Raw genomic sequence first — 18,122 nt, 5'->3', positions numbered from 1 at the left:
GTTAGACACCATGTTTCTAAGATTTGTGGGGCCAAGTACAATAACTTCAGTTTTATCTGAGTTTAAAAGCAGGAAATTAGAGGTCATCCATGTCTTTATGTCTGTAAGACAATCCTGCAGTTTAGCTAATTGGTGTGTGTCCTCTGGCTTCATGGATAGATAAAGCTGGGTATCATCTGCGTAACAATGAAAATTTAAGCAATACCGTCTAATAATACTGCCTAAGGGAAGCATGTATAAGTGAATAAAATTGGTCCTAGCACAGAACCTTGTGGAACTCCATAATTAACTTTAGTCTGTGAAGAAGATTCCCCATTTACATGAACAAATTGTAATCTATTAGACAAATATGATTCAAACCACCGCAGCGCAGTGCCTTTAATACCTATGGCATGCTCTAATCTCTGTAATAAAATTTTATGGTCAACAGTATCAAAAGCAGCACTGAGATCTAACAGAACAAGCACAGAGATGAGTCCACTGTCCGAGGCCATAAGAAGATCATTTGTAACCTTCACTAATGCTGTTTCTGTACTATGATGAATTCTAAAACCTGACTGAAACTCTTCAAATAGACCATTCCTCTGCAGATGATCAGTTAGCTGTTTTACAACTACCCTTTCAAGAATTTTTGAGAGAAAAGGAAGGTTGGAGATTGGCCTATAATTAGCTAAGATAGCTGGGTCAAGTGATGGCTTTTTAAGTAATGGTTTAATTACTGCCACCTTAAAAGCCTGTGGTACATAGCCAACTAACAAGATAGATTGATCATATTTAAGATCGAAGCATTAAATAATGGTAGGGCTTCCTTGAGCAGCCTGGTAGGAATGGGGTCTAATAAACATGTTGATGGTTTGGATGAAGTAACTAATGAGAATAACTCAGACAGAACAATCGGAGAGAAAGAGTCTAACCAAATACCGGCATCACTGAAAGCAGCCAAAGATAACGATACGTCTTTGGGATGGTTATGAGTAATTTTTTCTCTAATAGTTAAAATTTTGTTAGCAAAGAAAGTCATGAAGTCATTACTAGTTAAAGTTAATGGAATACTCAGCTCAATAGAGCTCTGACTCTTTGTCAGCCTGGCTACAGTGCTGAAAAGAAACCTGGGGTTGTTCTTATTTTCTTCAATTAGTGATGAGTAGAAAGATGTCCTAGCTTTACGAAGGGCTTTTTTATAGAGCAACAGACTCTTTTTCCAGGCTAAGTGAAGATCTTCTAAATTAGTGAGACGCCATTTCCTCTCCAACTTACGGGTTATCTGCTTTAAGCTACGAGTTTGTGAGTTATACCACGGAGTCAGACACTTCTGATTTAAAGCTCTCTTTTTCAGAGGAGCTACAGCATCCAAAGTTGTCTTCAATGAGGATGTAAAACTATTGACGAGATACTCTATCTCCCTTACAGAGTTTAGGTAGCTACTCTGCACTGTGTTGGTATATGGCATTAGAGAACATAAAGAAGGAATCATATCCTTAAACCTAGTTACAGCGCTTTCTGAAAGACTTCTAGTGTAATGAAACTTATTCCCCACTGCTGGGTAGTCCATCAGAGTAAATGTAAATGTTATTAAGAAATGATCAGACAGAAGGGAGTTATCAGGGAATACTGTTAAGTCTTCTATTTCCATACCATAAGTCAGAACAAGATCTAAGATATGATTAAAGTGGTGGGTGGACTCATTTACTTTTTGAGCAAAGCCAATAGAGTCTAATAATAGATTAAATGCAGTGTTGAGGCTGTCATTCTCAGCATCTGTGTGGATGTTAAAATCGCCCACTATAATTATCTTATCTGAGCTAAGCACTAAGTCAGACAAAAGGTCTGAAAATTCACAGAGAAACTCACAGTAACGACCAGGTGGACGATAGATAATAACAAATAAAACTGGTTTTTGGGACTTCCAATTTGGATGGACAAGACTAAGAGACAAGCTTTCAAATGAATTAAAGCTCTGTCTGGGTTTTGGATTAATTAATAAGCTGGAATGGAAGATTGCTGCTAATCCTCCACCCCGGCCCGTGCTACGAGCATTCTGACAGTTAGTGTGACTCGGGGGTGTTGACTCATTTAAACTAACATATTCATCCTGCTGTAACCAGGTTTCTGTTAGGCAGAATAATCAATATGTTGATCAATTATTATATCATTTACCAACAGGGACTTAGAAGAGAGAGACCTAATGTTTAATAGACCACATTTAACTGTTTTAGTCTGTGGTGCAGTTGAAGGTGCTATATTATTTTTTCTTTTTGAATTTTTATGCTTAAATAGATTTTTGCTGGTTATTGGTAGTCTGGGAGCAGGCACCGTCTCTACGGGGATGGGGTAATGAGGGGATGGCAGGGGGAGAGAAGCTGCAGAGAGGTGTGTAAGACTACAACTCCAAATAAACCAAATAAAATAAATAAATATGAAATATGATTTTCCACTAGTATTACTGTTTGATTATTATAATGTATTGAGTAGTGAGTAATGAAACTTCAAACAAACATAAGCTCAGAGCAGAGCTGCAGATCACACACACACACACAGACATATACGCACACACAGTCATATTGAACTCGGTGTTTTGTGCCTCTGCCTCATGAGAAAATAGCAGTTTGTCCTCAACAGCGCTGCCAAGTGTGAGGCACAGAGTCAAGGGCTGATCTGAGTCCCTGCCTCGGCCCGCAAATAGTCTGTGAGGCTCACGAGTAAAGACTCAGTCCCACTTTTAATTTCTGCGATGTCGCCTCTTTCAGTAAATAATCATCAGAGCCCAGTTTGATAAACAGATGAATCTTCCACCATTGGCCTGTTTGAAACAGATTAAAATGCTCTTTCTTTCTCTGTTTAGCCTCCAGTTCAGCTGCTGAAGGCAGGACAACAGAAGCTCCAGTTCATGATGCTCAGGTAATATTTTCCATTCTGCAGTCGTTCACATACATTTTCCACACTTCCATACTTGTGTTCACTTTTATTCAGAGAACAGGAAGAAATTGTCGCGGTTTGTTGAGCTGACGTGATAAGTCCCGACTCATTTTCTCCTTTTAACCAAAACCCAACAATGAATGTTTATGAAAATAATTTGACATTGTGCAATTAAAAGTGGAAGGAAAAAAAATAGGATGGCTAATCTTTGCGATCAGTGTTGTTATTTTTAAGTGGGTTTGGGAAGTGTGAAGCTCATCAGTAACGTCACTCACCTTTCACTCCTGATACACTGCAGCCTGAAAATCAAATGTGGAGTCTGTCTTCAGGGTCTTTTGCCATGGTAACACTTGTGTGTGTGTGTGTGTGTGTGTGTGCGTGTGCGCGCGCCCACCCACAGTTTGCTCAGGTGGATCAATTTTGTGTGGTTGTTTCTATTAATACGAGTGAAGTGACATGCAGTGGCGTGAAGCGCACTCATGGTACAGCGAGTCCCAAGGAGGAAGTGCCAAATTTTGTGTCCACAGTGCAACAGGAAGTTTCAAATGTCAAACATTTCCTGGTTGACAAACGAGATCTCATGGAATCTTGCAGGAATACAGTGGCAAGTTCACACTGAAACAGGACATGCCAAATTTTGAGTCCACAGTGAGACAGGAAATGTCAAATGTTGAACACTTCCTAGCATGGCTGGTGCTAGAGCAGAGGCCAGGGTTGCAGTGGACTCCCCTGAAATCTGATTGGAGACACATGATTGACATGTCATGGCACTGCACGTCTGGTTGAAAAGAGCTGCATTTTGAAATCAGTGACACCTATTGACTGCTAGGCCCCTCCAGTACAGTAGCTGGTGCTGTGTACTGGAAGAAGAAAAATGTTTGACTCACAGACTCCAAATGCAGTGGTGGGCACAGTTCCGCTAATCGCTGATTAGCGAAGCTGACTTTTTTGTTAGCAGATTGAAAACTGCTACCATAGTGACTAAAACTTAACAGTCAAAATCATACATTTTAGTAGTTTATTTTAGTACTTACCTGTTGCATGTTTTGCAATGGTCAGATGGCTGTGAGCTCAGTCCTCCCTCAGCAGAAGAGAGTGGAGCGGGTCGGCTGCTGTTGCCCAAAAGGGAAAAAAGTAATTTACTTTGAACATGCAAAAAGACAGTGTGGAGGAGACATGAAGTGCAACACACTTTTCACTTATGGTTTTACTCATAAACAACTAATTCCACACAGTTTGTCAATATTAAGGGTAACTGTGTCATTGTTACAGAGAGCAAATATCACACACATGTCATATCTTTTAACCCCTCAAGCCCTAGAGCCTATTTCACCAAAATCACATACCCATACATTATGATTTATTTCTCAGCTTGTACAAGGTCAAAATTGTAAAAGTTTGGATCAGCTAAAAGACAGGTCCTAGGGGATGTTGTGGATGCAAAAAAAAATTGAAATTAAATAATATTTGGTGGGAGCAAATGAGGTTTTTTCCCAAAAAATGAATTCCGATTTATGTCTATATTTGCTTGGCGTTTCAGCTGTGGTTAGTTGATATGTGATTGAATTAGATTCTTTTGTAGAGGAGACTTTGCTTAACATTTTGATGTATAATAAGTGTATCTTAGTGTCAGCATTGGTTATTTATGAGTGTTCAAATGTTCCAAAACAAGACAAGGCTCCAAATTTGGGGACTCTAGGGTTTAAGAAGTTAAAGGAATGCGCTAAATTCTGAAGTTTTGAGCTTTTATCTGACACATGCCAAAAGGCTTTGTGGGAAATTCAGATGTTTTTTCGACCCACCCCCATCAAAATGCATCGAACACTGCCATCTACTGGGTAGGGATGGGTATTGGTAAGATTTTATTGTTCGATACCATTATCGATTCCGCTTATCAATTCAATTCCTTATCAGTTCCCTCATCAATACCTCCTGTGAATTTTCTGTCTACTAAAAGTAGGCTTTACAGGTTTTCTATGTCAACATTTTATTCAGTCTTAAAGTAAATAAATATGAAATTTGTCACTGGATCCTTGATCTCTGGACATAAATAGAAATAAATAAAATCTGTAGTTTTTGTCAAAAGCATTTCCTTTCAGACTTTAATGACATGATTGTCTCTCCATATGTCTGAGCTGAGCTCAGCCAGCTGCTGGAGTCTGCAGGTCTACAGCTATACAGTCTCGGGCTGCTGCACTTCAGCCAGGACTTCTCATTTTGGGAGGAAAAAAAAACATTTTGGTCAATTGCAGTTTATTGTTTGTATTACAACATTTCGAAAGATGTGTCATTTGATTTAAATGGCGAATTGCTTTGAAGTTATTAATTCCGAATGGACTCGACTCAGCAGAGAGCGGCGCAGCATTTGGAGCAACGGAACAGAGGATGATTCTCGTTTCTTTCTTGCAACAAGATAGGAGTCACAGTGAGTCACTTTAATCTGCACAAAAGTGACTCATGATTGACATCTTAATGGCTTTGAGAGGGGTTAAGAAGTGGAGTTGCTGCTTCTGAAGAGGCGTGAAACAATGAACCAATGAAGCAACAGATCAAAGCAGTGCTTCACTGGTTCAAAGTTCAAGGCAAAGTTGCGCTACAAAAATGGTTTATTACAGACCAGATAATCACTGTAGAGAAATGATCATTTTCCCGTCAAACGCCCTCAAAATAATGGCCGCCAATAAGGGAATCAATAAGCAAAAAGGCTATCGATGACAGTGGATCGAATCATTTCTTAACGATACCCGAAAAGAACTGGTTCCCAGTACCCATCCCTACTACTGGGTGGGAGTATGAATAGCAGCTTGTGTTGGTCGTGAATTATCCTTCACAAACAGAATTTTCAGTTATTTGTAAAGACCAACACATGTTTCAGTAACCTGTGTGTTGGTTTTTACAAATAAATAAACCAACCAGTGAAGGAGACTCATTTTTCCTCAATAATTTCTTTCAGCAAGTGTCAGATATTTCAGATATGTCATATGTGTGATATTTGCTCTCTGTAAAAATGACAGTTACCGATACTATTGACAAACTGTCTGGAATTACAGTAGTTGTTTATGAGTAAAACTGTAAGTGAAAAGTGTGTTGCACTTCATGTCTCCTCCACACTGTCTCTTTGTACATGTTGAACGTAAGTTACTCCAGTGCCGAGTCCTGGAGCAGAGCAGGGTGGAGACACACACTGCCCCAGCAGTCAGCAGGCTCCAGAGGCGAAGAACACAGGAATTCAGGTAGAGACTCAGGTAGCGGTTAGCTGTAACTTCAGCTAAAAATTTCTGCGGTTTAAGGGTTTAGCATTATTCTTTATATTTTTGTGTATTTCTTGTATTTAAAATGGCATAAACAAATTAAAATGTGTGAAATTCCAAGTGTTCCAATACTTTTGGAGGGCACAGTATCCTAACCTTACGATGAGTGCAAAACGAGTGTGGTATTATTACTGTTTTGTTTATGAAGGTTTAGTTTTCACTGTTGTGGCACTTTGTGTCAAATCAGAGTCATGTCGTATATCATATCGATCTGACAATGTTGAGATATGATAATTTGGCCGTATGGTACAGCCCTGCTGTCAACTAGCTGAAAACCTTGAATATTAATTTACATCTGCATTTAAAAAAAAATGTGGGGTGGAGCCCCCCAGAAGCTGAAAGGCAGAAAAAAAGAAAAATACTTAAAAAGGATGGGGTGTCATTGGGGGGCAGAGCTCCCCTAGAAGCTGAAAGGTTTTAGCCATGCTAATGTGCCCCTGAACCATTTACTCCAAAAAAACAAAAAACAAACAAAAAAAAAAACAGTCTGAAGTCCGAAGGACATGGTGAGATGCTGAAGAGCTTTGCTCGTTCACACATACACATTACACAAAAAAACACCAGTCTCTGTGACTGATACAGTGACCACCATCACCACCATACTTTAATTTAAGGTGGTATTCAATTTCAATTCAATTTTATTTATATAGCGCCAAATCACAACAAACAGTTGCCCCAAGGCACTTTATATTGTAAGGCAAGGCCATACAATAATTACGTAAAAACCCCAAAGGTCAAAACGACCCCCTGTGAGCAAGCACTTGGCGACAGTGGGAAGGAAGCATGCGGTGTCTGAGGCTTCATTGTTTTTAAGCCACTTCTTCAAAAATACCAAAACAAAAAATGCACTACCTGGCACAGATCCAGTGGTGATGTACGATTGTGTGTAACACAAATATGAACATGAGTGTTGCTGAGGCGTCCGGAGGTTTCTATCTTGAAAACCGTCAATCTGCAGGTTTCACAAACTGCTGATTGTAACCTTGTTTTGATTCTCGTCCACCTGTAGGTGGAGCCAGAGGCCTCAGCTGCACAACACTTGCCTCACTCTGAGGATGGCGAAGGCGACAACTGCACCATCTGCTTTGAGCCATGGACGACGGCGGGCGAGCACCGGCTGGCTGCCTTACGCTGCGGTCACCTGTTTGGCTTCACCTGCATCCAGCGCTGGCTGAAAGCACAGAGCCCGAATGCCAAGTGCCCACAGGTCAGGGAAGGCGCCGGAACTATCACAGTTTAATCACTTCTGTGATTTTAACTTTGTTCTGGGCTTATTCCTCAGTCCAGTGGCAAAATGTGTAATTACAGAAGTGATCACACATTTAAAGTCTGGCTGATTCTTTTTATTTACGTGATTAGGGTTTAGTTTCAGAACTTCCAGTTCTCACAAATTTTGTATTATTTTTTAAAGTTATATCAAACAAGTAAGTTGTCCATAAGGGCAGGGACACGACTTTACCTGTCTGTCAGTTAGTTAGTTTATTAATCAAATTAATAAACAGTCAAGGTGGAAATTGGGCTACTGCTGGGCGAAGACGACGACGAAGAAGAGGAGGAGAACATTTCCACAAACAGCGGGAGAAGAAAACTAGAAGGGTGGAAATAAGAGTGGGGACTTTGAATGTTAATACGAGGTCTGTCCATAAAGTATAGGTCCTTTTTATTTTTTTCAAAAACTATATGGATTTCATTCATATGTTTTTACGTCAGACATGCATGAACCCTCGTGCGCATGCGTGAGATTTTCCACGCCTGTCGGTGATGTCATTCGCCTGTGAGCACTCCTTGTGGGAGGAGTCGTCCAGCCCCTCGTCGGAATTCCTTTGTCTGAGAAGTTGCTGAGAGACTGGCGCTTTGTTTGAAAAAAAATTTTTCTAAACCTGTGAGACACATCGAAGTGGACACGGTTCGAAAAATTAAGCTGGTTTTCAGTGAAAATTTTAATGGCTGATGAGAGATTTTGAGGTGACACTGTCGCTTTAAGGACTTCCCACGGTGCGAGACGTTGCTCAGCGCTCTCAGGCGCCGTCATCAGCCTGTTTCAAGCTGAAAACCTCCACATTTCAGGCTCTATTGATCCAGGACGTCGAGAGAGAACAGAGAAGTTTCAGAAGAAGTCGGTTTCAGCATTTTATCTGGATATTCCACTGTTAAAGGAGATTTTTTAATGAAAGACGTGCGGACGGGTCCGCGCGTCGGGACGCAGCCGACGCGGAGCGGCGGCACAGGAAAAACACCTCCGTGTTGATAACCATTTGTAAAATCCAGGCGGCTTTTGATGGCTTTCAGTGGAGTGAGTATATGAGAAATTGTTTAACAGCTGGACATGTTCCAACTTGTCCTTAAGGCTTCCAGCAGAGGTGTTTTTCCTGTGGCGGAGCGTCGCGGCGGCTGCGAGCCGACGCGCGGACCCGTCCGCATGTCTTTCATTAAAAAAATCTCCTTTAACAGTGGAATATCCGGATAAAATGCTGAAACCGACTTCTTCTGAAACTTCTCTGTTCTCTCACGACGTCCTGGATCAATAGAGCCTGAAATGTGGAGGTTTTCAGCTTGAAACAGGCTGATGACGGCGCCTGAGAGCGCTGTGCGACGTCTCGCACTGTGGGAAGTCCTTAAAGCGACAGTGTCACCTCAAAATCTCTCATCAGCCATTAAAATTTTCATTGAAAACCAGCTTAATTTTTCGAACCGTGTCCACTTCGATGTGCCTCACAGGTTTAGAAAAAAATTTGATCAAACAAAGCGCCAGTCTCTCAGCAACTTCTCAGACAAAGGAATTCCGACGAGGGGCTGGACGACTCCTCCCACAAGGAGTGCTCACAGGCGAATGACGTCACCGACAGGCGTGGAAAAACTCACGCATGCGCACGAGGGTTCAAGCATGTCTGACGTAAAAACATATGAATGAAATCCATATAGTTTTTTAAAAAAATAAAAAGGACCTATACTTTATGGATAGACCTCGTAGTATGACTGGTAAAGGGAGAGAGCTGGCTGATATGATGGAGAGGAGAAAGGTAGACATATTGTGTGTGCAAGAGACCAAGTGGAAGGGAAGTAAGAGTAGGAGCATCGGCGGTGGGTACAAGTTGTACCATGGTGAGGACAGGAAGAGAAATGGTGTTGGAGTCATTTTAAAGGAAGAGTATGTTAAAAGTGTGTTGGAGGGTAAGCGAGTGTCTGACAGGGTGATGAGTGTGAAGTTGGAAATTGAAGGGGTGATGATGAATATCATCAGTGCATATGCCCCACAGGTAGGTTGTGGGATGAAGGAGAAAGAAGATTTCTGGAGTGTATTAGATGAGGTGGTGGAGAGTGAACCCAAGCATGAAAGAGTGGTGATAGGAGGAGACTTCAATGGGCATGTTGGTGAAGGGAACAGAGGTGATGAGGAAGTAATAGGTAGATATGGTATCAAGGATAGGAATGGGGAAGGACAGATGGTAGTTGATTTTGCAAAAAGGATGGAAATGGCTGTGGTGAATACCTACTTTAAGAAAAGGGAGGAGCACAGGGTAACATAAGAGTGGAGGAAGGTGCACACAGGTGGACTACATTCTTTATAGGAGATGCAAGCTAAAAGAAATCAGACTGTAAGGTGGTGGCAGGAGAGAGTGTCACTAGACAGCATAGGATGGTTGTTTGTAGGATGACTTTAGAGGTAAAGAAGAAGAGAGTGAGAGCTCAACAAAGGATCAGATGGTGGAAGCTGAAGGAGGAAGACTGTTGTGTGAAATTTACTGAGCAGGTGAGAGAAGCACTGGATGGAGGGGAAGCAGTTTTGGACAACTGGAAAAGTACTGCAGATGTGGTGAGGGAGACAGCAAGGACAGTACTGGGTATGACATCTGGACAGTGGAAGGAAGACAAGGAGACTTGTTGGTGGAATGAAGAGGTCCAGGAAAGCATAAGGAGAAAGAGTTTGGTGAAAACGTTTTGGGATAGTCGGAGAGATGAAGAAAGTAGACAGGAGTACAAGGAGATGCGGCGTAAGGCGAGAAGAGAAGTGGCAAAAGCAAATGAAAAGGCATATTGTGAGCTGTACAAGAAGTTGAATAGTAAGGAAGGAGAAAAGGAGCTGGAAAGGATGTGCAGCAGGTTAGGTCGGTAAAAGATGCACATGGTAATGTGCTGACAAGTGAGGAGTGTGTGCTGAGAAGGTGGAGGGAATATTTTGAAGAGCTGATGAATAAAGAAAATGAGCGAGAGAAAAGGCTGGATGATGTGGTGAGAGTAAATCAGGAAGTACAAGAGATTAGTAAGGAAGAAGTGAGGGCTGCTATGAAGAGGATGAAGAGTGGAAAGGCAGTTGGTCCAGATGACATTCCAGTGGAGGCATGGAAATGTCTAGGAGAGATGGCAGAGTTTCTAACCAGATGGGTGGAGAGAGGAGAAGCTTCCAGAAGGACAACCATCTCTGCAGCAATCCACCAATCAGGTCTGTATGGTAGAGTGACCAGACAGAAGTCACTCCTTAGTAAAAGCCACATGGCAGCCCACCTCGAGTTTGACAAAAGGCACCTGAAGGACTCTCAGACCAGGAGAAACAAAATTCTCTGGTCTGATGAGATAAAGATTGAACTCTTCGGCGTCATGTTTGGAGGAAACCAGGCATCATCTTGACAATGAAGCATGGTGGTGGCAGCATCATGCTGTGGGGATGTTTTTCAGCAGCAGGAACTGGGAGACTAGTCAGGATTGAGGGAAAGATGAATGCAGCAATGTACAGAGACATCCTGGATGAAAACCTGCTCCAGAGCGCTCTTGACCTCAGACTGGGGCGACAGTTCATCATTCAGCAGGACAATGACCCTAAACACACAGCCAAGATATCAAAGGAGTGTCTTCAGGACAACTCTGTGAATGTCCTTGAGTGGCCCAGCCAGAGTCCAGACCTGAATCAGACTGAACATCTCTGGAGAGATCTAAAAATGTCGGTGCGCTGACGCTCCCCATTCGACCTGATGGAGCTTGAGAGGTGCTGCAAAGAGGAATGGACCAAACTGCCCAAAGATCGGTGCACCAAGCTTGTGGCATCATATTCAAGAAGACTTGAGGCTGGAATTGCTGCTAAAGGTGCATCAACAAAGTATTGAGCAAATGCTGTGAATACTTATGGACACGTGATTTATTAGTTTTTCTTTTTAATTGCAAATTTCAAATACACTTTTTTCATGTTGTCATTATGGGGTGTAGTGAGTAGAACTTTGAGGGGAAAAAATGAATTTACTCCATTTTGGAATAAGGCTGTAACAGAACAAAACGTGGAAAAAGTGAAGCGCTGTGAATACTTTCTGGGAGCCCTGTAAGCACGTTGTGGCTTCTGCTCCATTTCTTATTTGAATCTCAAAATTTAGTAAAATGGCATTTATAATTGTCAGAAGTTTATGATTTTTGGGGAGAGGTGATGGTCTAGTGGTTAAGCGTTGGGCTTCAGACCAGAGGATCCTGAGTTCAAATCCCAACCTGACTGGAAAATCACTTAATCCCCTAGGGCCTAGTTAAAAAATAATGAAGCCAAAGTGTGACATAACCATCAAAATTTAAAAGTGGTCTTTTTTGTGAAATGTTATGATTTTAGGTATGGTTATATATCAGAGTTTCAATATTTCTATTGGACTCGGTTCAGTCATTGCTAGAAATTATCAGTGCATACATATATATTATAATGTGCTAGAGCGTAACATTTGCGACAACAGTTGGAGGTATCTTCTTTAGTCTGCAGAAGCCTGAAACAAAGAAATTCTGTCCCTTAGTTCCTGGTATTATTGAACAAGTAATATAATTATTCTGTTGAAGCAGAGTAGGAGATACACAAATAAATTAAGGACTTATTCTCAGTGTTACGCTTGCGACAGTTTTACCTTGCTTTAGAAACATGATGTTTTTTTCTAGGAAATGACATTTCTGCCTTTATAAAAATGTATCACTGTGTGTTAGTATGAAGCACAAACAAACTGACAAAATACAAGGTTATTTCTTTAACATTCAACTTTAAATGATAATGCTAAATATCAATGTCACACAAAATTGATGAAAAAAGTGCTATTTTTGGGGAAGATTTCATGCATATCTCTGGAACCGTGTGGAATTTTTCCATGAAATTTTCAGTACCTGTCAAAGAGACTATAGGCAACTCACAGATAAATCTGGATGGTGCTAAATAAAATAATGGCTTGTTCATGACAAATGCAATGCAAATCAGAAGTTAGGCTTGATTATTTTTGAACTAGGCCCTAGTTGTTCCCGGTGTGTAGTGAGCGCCTGGTATGGCAGCACCCTGACATCGGGGTGAATGTGAGGCATCATTGTAAAGCACCTTGAGCGTCTGGTGCAGATGGAAAAGCACTATATAAATGCAGTCCATTTACCATTTATTTTTGGGTAAACAAACTTTGACCTCCCAGTATTAATTTATAAAAATTTTGATTCTGAGACTTATTTGATTTTTGAGTTTTAAGATGTGAACATTTGCCGTAAGGATGGAATTTCTCCTGACAAGCACAACTTCGAGTTGTAAATAATGTCAGTAGTTTGATACTTGTTGCTTTTAAGTCTTATAATGATATTTTTAAAAGTGCAAAAAAGGACAGACAGAACATTGTAAATGTTTAAGTCAGAATTTTATTCTGACGTTTCTAGCTGTCCATTAACTCATTGGCATGTTTGGTTTGGAGGGACGAGCAGCTGTGAGTGGCACCATCTGGTTCCACCCCTGGATTTGCTGTTTGTCTCAGGGATGGAAGCACAAAATAAAAGAAAAAACATCAGACATCTACCACAGGAAGTGCTGTCTGTGTGGGGACATAAAAGTTTAAAGGTTCTTTTTTTTTTTTAAATCTCTTCTTCTCTTTCGCTTCAGTGTAATAAGAAGGCAAAGCGCTCTGACATCGTGCTGCTTTACGCCCCAAAGCTCAGGGCGCTGGATAACTCTGAGCAGGAGAGTCTGAAGAAGTGAGTCATCCGTTGTATGTCGGCTCAAATGTCAACGCCCCCTGTGTGTGGTGTTGTTGACATGACGTGTTTCTGTCCAGGTCTCTGGAGCAGGAGCAGTCCCTGAGGCGGAAAGCTGAACTGGAATCAGCCCAGTACAAACTCAAGCTGCAGGTCGTCACCAGCAACCTCGGACAAGTGCAACAAGAGCTGCAGGTATGAGAGCGTTTTCCCTTCAGGTTAATAACCTTCACGCCTAACGTCAGACGACGGTAAAAAGCCTTCATCCTGAGCAAGATTTCTGGTTACGGCTCCAGCAGATCATGAAATCAGGAGGTTTGGGGGGCATCTCATTTCCACCACTTGTTCCTTCATGTCTTTACACTAAGTTCATGACTGTAGGTGAGGACAGGAGCATACATGGTTCAGCTTTTCCTTCACCACGATGTTCATAAAACATCAAATGGCGCCTGAATCCATCTGTCTGATCATTTTCAGAGTAAACAAATAAACTAAGTGTTGGTTGCAGCCGTCAACGTTTCTCTGAACGTGATGCAGGAGCCTGAGATGATCTGCATCTGGAAAGCTAAAGATGCCCCCGCTTCTCTGGGGTGCAGCAGATGGATGGTTACTTTTGGGGGGTGGGGATGGACCAGAGGTCTCCCTGGACGGGTCCATAGGGTCATGTCTGACCAATCACAGATTGAACCTTCAGACGTCTGGTGGGTTGGTGTTTGCTCATGGTTGGACTGTTGTGGTGTCGGCAGCATCATCTACTTCAGCAGATGTTCCTGTTGCAGACCACGTCACTTCCTCTTTGACTGAGCGTCATTCTCTCACACACAGACGTCCGGTCAGATGTCAGTCTGCTCTCACACAAACCTTCCGGCACGTCTCAGGAAACTGTTGGTGTCAGGCTTTGTTTGAATAATTCTGCATGTTGTGGAGCTCCAACCTTCACAGAATGGAGACCTCGCCCTTCTGTCTGTCTGTAGGAGCTGAAGGCTCTGATGGCCCAGGCCGGCAGGAGTCAGGCTCCTTCCTCCAGTGTCCTCAGTCTGTCTCAAACGGCATGCAGTACCAGAACACACCAGTACGGTTTCTGTAAGGCGGTTCTGGTGTCGCAGGCGGGCGGCTGCCGGGTTTTAAGCTTCTGCGACCCTCTGAGCTGCCTGCTGGCCTCGCAGCCTTCCCCTCACTCCACTCTGGTACCAGGTGAGGACATGACCTCCCTTCCTTCCGTTTCCTTCCTTCCTCTTTTCATTTTTCTTTTCACGCTTTTTTTTATATCTTATTTTCCTCTCGTTTTGTTTCCTTTTTTATTTTATTTTTGTTATTCTTTTTTCATAGCAGAGTTTCAGCTCCTCCTCAGTGTCTGAGACCCACTGGTTCTCTGTGAAACACTGGACTCGGTGCTCTGAGTCATTGTGGTTTGTTGTGCGGCAGGTTGGGGTGTGAAGAAGGTGAGCGCAGTCAATATGAAGGCGGGTCCCTACGTTCCCATCCACAGCAAACAGATCCGAGGTCTGTCCTTCAACATGCACGACGGCAGTCTGCTGCTGTCCGCCTCGCTGGACAACACACTCAAACTGACCAGGTACGTGCACTCCGGCGGGATGAGCGGGTGTCGCATTGATGTGCTGCAACGCTGCAGCAAGCAGCATTTTCTATTTTGAAACCGAATAGAAGTTTTTAACATTCATTTTAATAATTCTGTTTAAAACGCACATTCCTGTCTGGACCATAAGTATTTGGACAGACACATTTTGGGATTTTGTCCAAATGTTTAAATTTGTGTGTGTGTGTGTGTGTGTGTGTGTGTGTGTGTGTGTGTGTGTGTGTGTGTATATATATGTGTATATATATATATATATATATATATATATATATACACACACACTAGGGATTCAGAGATCCACAATTTTTCACTTCTGATCTGATACTTAAATTTTGGTGGTATCTGTAGACACTGATACTTATCCAGTACCAGAGCTCTGTTTGCCTTAATGTTATTATCATTATTGTTGATTTTTTTATGAGGATTTTTTTTTTATCCCCAGTTATAAAGCTTCATGATGAAGTGGTATGGTTGTCCATTCGGCTGCTCCCGTTTTGTGTTCGGGGTCACCACAGCGGATACAACCAGATCCGCATTGATATTTGGCACAGGTTTTACGCCGGATGCCCTTCCTGACGCAACTCCAGTGTTACCTGGAGAAAGACGCACAGCCGCTGGTGTTCCAAAGAGGTCTCCCATCTAAGTACTAACCAGGTCCCACACTGTTTAGCTTCTGAGATCTGACGGGATCAGGCTGACACAGAGCAGATCTATAGTGGAGGTTTTTCTTTCAAAGAAGGCCTGAAAGTTCAGCTACAATTTGTCAGTAGGTCCATCCGAGATGCAAGCCTAGATTTGACTTGTTTCAGTGTAAGAACTAAGTACTTTTATTTATTTTTTGGTGATTTCTTGTGGCATTTTGGAAATGCTGAAAGGCACTCCTTCCTCAAAACAGTGCATGTACTTTTGCACAATTTTTGTGGCACCCCTGTGGGAAAAAAAAATCAAATCAAATCTTTATTGATGAAAACTGACATAGATTTTCTAGAGAAAAGACACCTCCCTCCCTCTCCCCCTCCCTGTGTGTCTCTCTCTGTCCAAGAAATTTGCTCTGTAGAATGCTGAAACGCATGTAAATGTAAAAGAAAGATATCTGATTGATGGTACCCACTTAAACGGCGCCATTGTTGGATCAGTGGCTGAAGTTTCACCTCTTGAACACCAGATGGCAGACCCACCCAGATTACATGTACAGTTTTAAAGATGGAACATGTTTCCAAAATGGCACAAAAACCACCAAAAAATTTATAAAAGTACTAAATTTACCATACCATCTTTATTTATAAAGCATTTTACTGCAACCAAAGCTGACCCAAAGTGCTGTACACTAAAACATACAGTTAAACCATTAAGACATATGTACAAGTTAATAAATAAATATACCCCCCCCCCCCCCCCAAAAAAAAAACCAATGTCATCTAAAAAGTAAGTCTTAGCACGGTTGAAAGCCAAGGAAAAAAGAAAAACGATGGCGCCTAAAAATGGCCAATGAAGGTGCCTCTTACACCCAAAGGCAAACTGTTCCACAGTTTAGGTCCAACAACAGAAAAGGTCCTGCCCCCTCTGAGCTTCCTTTTAGATCTTGATACCTCCAGGAACAGCTGGTCAGCTGACCTGAGAGATCAACAAGGTATATAAGAGTGGAGAAGCCCAGAGAGGTACAATGGGGCTAAGCCATGAAGAGACTTAAAAACAAAGATGAGAATTTTAAAATGAACCCTAAAATATACAGGTAACCAATAAAGAGATGCCAAGGCAGGGGTAATGTGCTCTCTCCTTTGAGTTCCCACATAAAGCGAGTTACAGTAGTCCAACCAAAATGAGATGAAAGCATGGATCACTGTCTCAAAATGCTGTCTAGAAAGAAAGGGTTTTACTGTAGCCAAATGCCTTAAATGATAAAAGCTGGATTTTACTACAGCTCCAATTTGGCTGTACATTTTAAAATGACTATCCACCTTAAAACCGAGATCTCTAAGGCTCCCAAATCAACAGAGGAAGACTCACGTGGACCACAAGGTCCATACACTATCACCCTTCTTTTCTTTTCATTAAAATTTAAAAAATTCAAAGCCATCCAAGCTTTCATATCATTTCAACATACCAGAAGCTGATTCAAGGGAATGACATCCTTCTGTTTCAAGGGCAAGTAAATTTGGCAGTCATCTGCATAACAATGGAATAAATCCCATGTCTTCTAAGAATAGAGCCCAAAGGCAGCAGATGGAGTGAAAAAAGCAGTGGCCCCAGAATAGAGCCCTGTGGAACGCCACATGTCAATGGAACTGCAGACGATTCTGAACCAAGAATATTCACTGAAAAAGTTCTATCTGCCAGACAAAAACGAAACCATTTGAGCGCAGTACCACCAGTGCCCACTAACTGATATAATTGAGATATTAAAATATTATGGTCAACAGTGTCAAATGCAGCAGTTAAATCAGGCATAACTAAAATAACATAGTGACCAGAATCGCATGCAAGAAAATGTCATTAAAGACCCTTATTAAGGCAGATTCTGTACTATGAAGGGTTTTAAACCCTGACTGGAACTCCTCCAAGATACCATTCTCATCCAAAAACTGCTTCAGTTGACAAAATACAGTCTTCTCCAAAACCTTAGAAATTTACTCATATTTGGAGTCAGTCTGGGTAAATCACTGGGTGCTTCCTCTCCGTTGTGATGAAAAGTTGTTCAGTGACCAGCATCAGTACATTTATTTCTGTCATTTCTAGCAAGTAATATAGTGAGAAGGATATCAGTTAATTATGACCCGGCGTGTTCTTACCTGCTGAACCACAGAGAACTGGACAGATGACAAAATTCACCAAACCAGTCACACTGTATAACAGTCATCCATTCATAGTAAATACATTGTCATGAAATCAAGGCTTGAGTCATATTTTGTTTCCCGATAAGAGTTAAATTTCACTGTGTTTTAAACCAAGAAAAACTGGCCAAAGTGCTCTCAGAATGCACCAAATTCCACCTTTTTTAAAAATTTTGCTTGCGCCTCGTGCTGGTGACACACACACCGTCCACTCAGAAAAATGTCAAAAAAAAATTCAGTTGCTTGCAGCCATCACAGTTTTGTCTGCGTGCGTGTGAGTGAGACATAGCATGTTCAAACACACACACCTCTATCTGCAGGTCGGGTCAGGTTTGGGTTGTAAATGTTTGTGGGTCAGGAGGCACAGATCAGCTCTCATGATGGGTGTACATAGGTTAAAAAAACAAAAAAAAACCCTGACCCGCGCGTCTCTCACTCACTCCTCTCTGCAGTGAACGTAAACGTGTGTGTGTGTGTGTGTGCGCGCGTGTGTCTGTCTGTGTCTGTGTG

At 41.8% G+C, this 18,122-nt stretch overlaps 1 protein-coding gene across 1 annotated transcript in view; it reads left to right on the top strand.

Annotated features, from left to right (window-relative positions):
• The window catches only part of rfwd3 (ring finger and WD repeat domain 3), a 40,473-nt gene that overhangs the window by 20,043 nt on the left and 2,308 nt on the right, over positions 1 to 18,122 (top strand). The window contains exons 4-9 of the mRNA XM_034177335.1: positions 2,843 to 2,898; positions 7,237 to 7,434; positions 13,093 to 13,184; positions 13,265 to 13,379; positions 14,159 to 14,378; positions 14,610 to 14,760. Of these exons, the coding sequence (XP_034033226.1) occupies positions 2,843 to 2,898; positions 7,237 to 7,434; positions 13,093 to 13,184; positions 13,265 to 13,379; positions 14,159 to 14,378; positions 14,610 to 14,760 (832 nt within the window). The remainder of the gene's footprint in view (positions 1 to 2,842; positions 2,899 to 7,236; positions 7,435 to 13,092; positions 13,185 to 13,264; positions 13,380 to 14,158; positions 14,379 to 14,609; positions 14,761 to 18,122) is intronic.

The sequence above is a fragment of the Thalassophryne amazonica genome, chromosome 8 (genome assembly GCF_902500255.1).
Source record: "Thalassophryne amazonica chromosome 8, fThaAma1.1, whole genome shotgun sequence".
Lineage (NCBI taxonomy): Eukaryota > Metazoa > Chordata > Actinopteri > Batrachoidiformes > Batrachoididae > Thalassophryne > Thalassophryne amazonica.
This window is presented reverse-complemented; position numbering and strand designations above follow the sequence as displayed.